Source organism: Prunus dulcis, chromosome 4 (assembly GCF_902201215.1).
Source record: "Prunus dulcis chromosome 4, ALMONDv2, whole genome shotgun sequence".
Lineage (NCBI taxonomy): Eukaryota > Viridiplantae > Streptophyta > Magnoliopsida > Rosales > Rosaceae > Prunus > Prunus dulcis.
In genome coordinates, this window is record NC_047653.1 from 15,688,020 (window position 1) to 15,692,427 (window position 4,408).

General features: G+C 36.9%; 1 protein-coding gene across 1 annotated transcript; it reads right to left on the reverse strand.

The window, feature by feature from the left end:
- Window positions 1-1,765: 1,765 nt before the first annotated feature.
- LOC117624875 (ABC transporter C family member 3-like) lies at window positions 1,766-4,285 on the reverse strand. Its single transcript, XM_034356372.1, has 7 exons — window positions 4,124-4,285; window positions 3,423-3,717; window positions 3,098-3,312; window positions 2,715-3,020; window positions 2,537-2,600; window positions 2,221-2,460; window positions 1,766-2,130 (listed from the first exon to the last, which is right to left on the reverse strand). The coding sequence occupies exons 1-7, from the start codon at window positions 4,253-4,255 to the stop codon at window positions 2,021-2,023; spliced, it is 1,362 nt and encodes a 453-aa protein (XP_034212263.1). The 5' UTR covers window positions 4,256-4,285; the 3' UTR covers window positions 1,766-2,020.
- Between the last annotated feature and the right edge of the window lie 123 nt (window positions 4,286-4,408).

Sequence of the window (4,408 nt, forward strand, 5' to 3'; positions counted from 1 at the left end):
CCCACTTAAATTAAACCTATACAAACCTATCCAACATACCATCCCATCCTCCTGTGCAATTCTTCTCCTCCTCTGCAAAATAGATATAAGCAACTTCTCTGCAGCCACTGCCAACAACTCCGCTCAACTTCTTTGTAGCCAACAACTTCTCTTCTTTGCAACAGCAAGTATTCTTCTCATTCTCTCCTTTTTAATTATCTTATGCATCTTTGATTTGAATAGAAAATGTTCTAGGGTTTAATTAGGAATGACTTATAATTTTGAGATTTTGTTGAAATTAATTAGGGCTTTGATTTTAGGAATTTTGTTGAGATGTTTAATTTGTTGTTGGTATTGTTGAGATGTTTGATTTTTGTGTTGGTATGTTTGATTAAATGCATTAATTTGTTGTTGGTATTGTTGAGATGTTTGATTTGTGTGTTGGTATTTTTGTTGAAATGTTTGATTAAAATCATTTTTACATATTATTTATTTTATAGGTTATCCTTTATTATGTCGAATCACAATTGGAAACCCAAGAAAATTAAGATCTTGTTGTCTTTTTTTAAGAAAAAGAATGATGGGTCATCATCTAATACAAATATCAACTATCTTGAATGGTGATCCAGGAGTACGTCATCTAATATGCAAATATTAGGTAAAGGAACAATATAATGTGCGAATAACATATATTCTTTTAGGGCCATGTCAACCTGAGTTAGAACATTATCCAAGCCACTTAGAAGGGAAAATCTTACATTGATTTAATAAAAAGTGGTTTGGCCAATTCTCTTGGCTTGAGTATTCAGTTGCAAAGAACTAGGCATTTTGTTTTTCTTATTTCCTAATTGATAGAAGTCAATAATTTTCGGCCTTGTTTTCCTTGATTTTTATGTACAGCAACAATGGAACGAGCTTTCTCATGTATGAGAATTATTGAATCGACTTCGAAGCACCATATATGTGATGAATCCATTTCTGTTTCTTCCTAGTGCTTTCTTATCTGTCTTTTAATTGATATTATGTTTTTGGTTGCTTGGTCAGGATGAGCAAGATGGGTTGATATTGTGAGAGCTATGTTACTATCATGCCCTTGATCGTTTTCTTGCAAGTATAAATAGATGTTGTTGCTCTTTGCATAATTGCATGCAATATGGCGCATTATTAATGGTGAGAAAATGAACAAGAAAAAGACAGGGAAGGACTTTTGAGTAAGCAATCAACCATTATATATTAACCTATAGGGCAGGTATACACTTTGCCAAGTATATATGTTGTATACTAGAGGGAAGGTGAATATAGGGTGCAAATTTTTGCCTTTAGGGTAGATAATAAACTGTTTTAGTACCCTATAATACAGATATATATAACTTACCAAATATAACTTACCTTCACCGAAGGTGCTTTTGGAGGTGGTTAATTATTTTTGCATACTTATAAGAAAGGTGAGATTTCGGGTGCAAGTCGTTAACCCAAAGAATTGTGAACTTCTCCTCATCTAGTGGAGGAATTGTGATTTTCAAAGGGAGAATCATCATTCAGTAGGAAAATTATTCAAACTAAAATCTTTGGTGGGTTTCCTACAGTGTCGTCCCCTTCTTTAGTGTAGCTAACTAGTGGGTTTGTCTAACCAAAATCTTTTGGGATACGTTTCTGGAATAGCTACTTCTAATATAGACTACGACGCATTGTCTTGGACAAGCAGAGGGACCGATGAATTTACTTACAAAATTTTCCAATTACAGAGCCATTTATCTATTCAATGAGAGGATGTTTTGCATAGGAGTTCAATCAACTTACAATTACTTTATTCGACCACAAAATTCCACACCTATATTGAGCTCTCAGTATCAAAATTACTTGAAAGTACTTAACCATACAATATTTGCAGCAGAATATAGCCTAAAATACACTGCAAACTTTAACTTGATCACCCGGTTCTATCGCTTTGGACCTTACCGCTAATGTTTCGTCATTATCAAAACAGCTACCAAGTTGAGTAGTTCATAATGAAGATTTGGAATTTCAATTGTCAGTCAAACTACTCAAAACTGGAATTCGACCTCATTGTGTACTCTGCCACAAGCTGAGCAAAAGATGACGACTTGTTCTCGAGCAAGGTTGCAGGAGAATCATATTCGTCAATAAGCCCTACAACAAGAACAAATTTAAAAATGAATAAAAAGTTGAGGTTCAGTGGTAGCTAGAGGAAGTTGAATGCATTCATATGGCAATACTAACCATGACTCAGAAGCAGAACCATGTCACTATCAAGAACAGAAGTTATACGATGTGCAATGGTGATGACTGTACAGTCAGTAAAGTGTTGGCGAAGGGTCTGCTGGATGAGATTATCTGTAGCTGTATCGACCGACGCGGTAGCTTCGTCAAGCACCAAGACCTTACTTTTCTTGAGCAGCACACGGCCAAGGCAGACCAACTGCCTCTGACCCATACTCCAGTTCTCTCCATTCTCACTAACTGCAGCAACCATATGAACATAAACAAAAGAATTTCCATGACATAAACTGTATCTTAGAGTAGCCATAGAACAAACCTGTAGAATCCAGCTTTCCTTCCTTTCTCCTAACGTCATCTCCAAGTTGACACTTATCCAGGGCCTGAAAAAATCAAAAGATGTTTTAACTATTCCCACGAATTTAGCACTACAAATCTATAAATGAAGAACATTTAGTAGGAAGAAGCTTCCTTTCATCAGTGTAAAACCAACCAACCTCCCAAATTTGCTCATCTGTGTACTCTTCAAGTGGGTCCAGGTTGCTTCTTACAGTCCCTTCAAACATGGTTGGGTCCTGAGGGATAATGCTCAGCCTAGACCTTAGATCATGCAGTCCAATTGAAGATATATCAATACCATCTATCAAAATCTGGCCAGAAGCAGGATCCACAATTCGGAAAAGGGTCTGTATGAGAGTCGATTTGCCACTGCCAGTTCTACCCACAATCCCAGTTTTCATTCCTCCAGGAAAGCTACATGTGATACCTCGCAACACAAGCGGCATGTGCGGGGCATACCGGACCTATATAAACATGAAATTCGAGTCACACATGAATGACCCCATATGTTATGAAAGAAATTAACCAGAACAGCAAGTACCTGAAGACCATGTATGTCAACTTTTCCACGTAATGGCCAAGAACGATCTGGCTGATTGGATTCTATTACAAGAGGAGGCTCACTGGGAATGGTAGTGTACTGTAGTAATCTCTCCACTGATATAATTCTGTTCTCCACATTGCAAAGATTCCATATAACCCACGCCTGTAACATGTTTAGATTAAGTCCATATGTGACAGCTAAGCCCGCAACACCTTCAGAGTAAAATACCAAAAACAAATAAGAAAAGAGAGAATTCACAGATTCGCTTTACCATTTGCTTTCAAAAGAATAATTAGTAACACACTAAATGAATGCCACTTGCCTGGATCAATCACCCCTGCTGGAATAGAGATCAAGAAAACCAAACAGAATCCAAAAGTGATAGATGACAACATATCCAAGCGAAAACATAGCCATTCCATTGCAGCCGCAGTATGAAAATTAGGCCGACCATAACCATCCATCAGTTTCATGTTTGTATCCCTAAATCTTGATTCTTGATCGAAGCTCCTAATAGTTGTCGACCCTGAAATTGTTTCAGCAAAGTGTTGTATAACTGGAGCTTTGCATACTCCAACCAACCGTGCTAGTTCTCGTGCTGAAGATATGTAGTATTGCTGCATGAATATAAAAATTTTGAGCATCTTTCTTCACATTTAACATAGTTCATATAGATTGCTGGCTGTAATAGGAGTTAGGTTTGTTATATGGATTCATATTGTCAATAATGTTCCATGTTGTGTCAATTTAGAAGTTTCTAAGAACTGTAGCAGAAAAAGGTTGAAGAAAATGTTAATATATCAACTTAGTGAACTTTTGTGTCAATAAGGAAGCCAAGTTCCTCAGTTCCACATCAAATAGAAGGTAGGGCATGTATAGGAATGAATAATGAGCATCAACAGTGCATGATCAACAAAGAATTAACACTAAAGGGACATTAACATTTCCATGTTAGATTTCATGTGGAAATTCATGTATTGATACAACATATAAGATAGAAGCAGTAGGACAAAGAAGCGTTACCTGTAACCAGATACAGATTGCAATCACAGGGATAAAAATGATGAAAACCTGCCATGCAACTTGCGACATCACTGCAATAATTCCCAGAAGCTGGATCAATGAGTTGGCAAGGGCCCCAATTTGACCCGGCATGTTCAAGTCCACTACATTTTGGTCTGTAGAAGCCTGCAAGAAATCAATTAGCTACATTGATGAGATTACTGCATTCAGTACAGCAGCAGAGGGAGTGGTAGCTGTTTAAAGCAAAGAAGGAAAGTACATAAAAATCATCTAATTCTCTTTGAA

Coding starts and splice junctions, on each gene's coding strand:
- LOC117624875 (XM_034356372.1), bottom strand. CDS start 4,255: ATGCCGGGTCAAATTGGGGCCCTTGCCAACTCATTGATCCAGCTTCTG. Junction 3,021..3,097: donor TTGACATACATGGTCTTCAG/GTACTTGCTGTT, acceptor ATGTTTATATAG/GTCCGGTATGCCCCGCACAT. Junction 2,601..2,714: donor CAGATGAGCAAATTTGGGAG/GTTGGTTGGTTT, acceptor TGATTTTTTCAG/GCCCTGGATAAGTGTCAACT.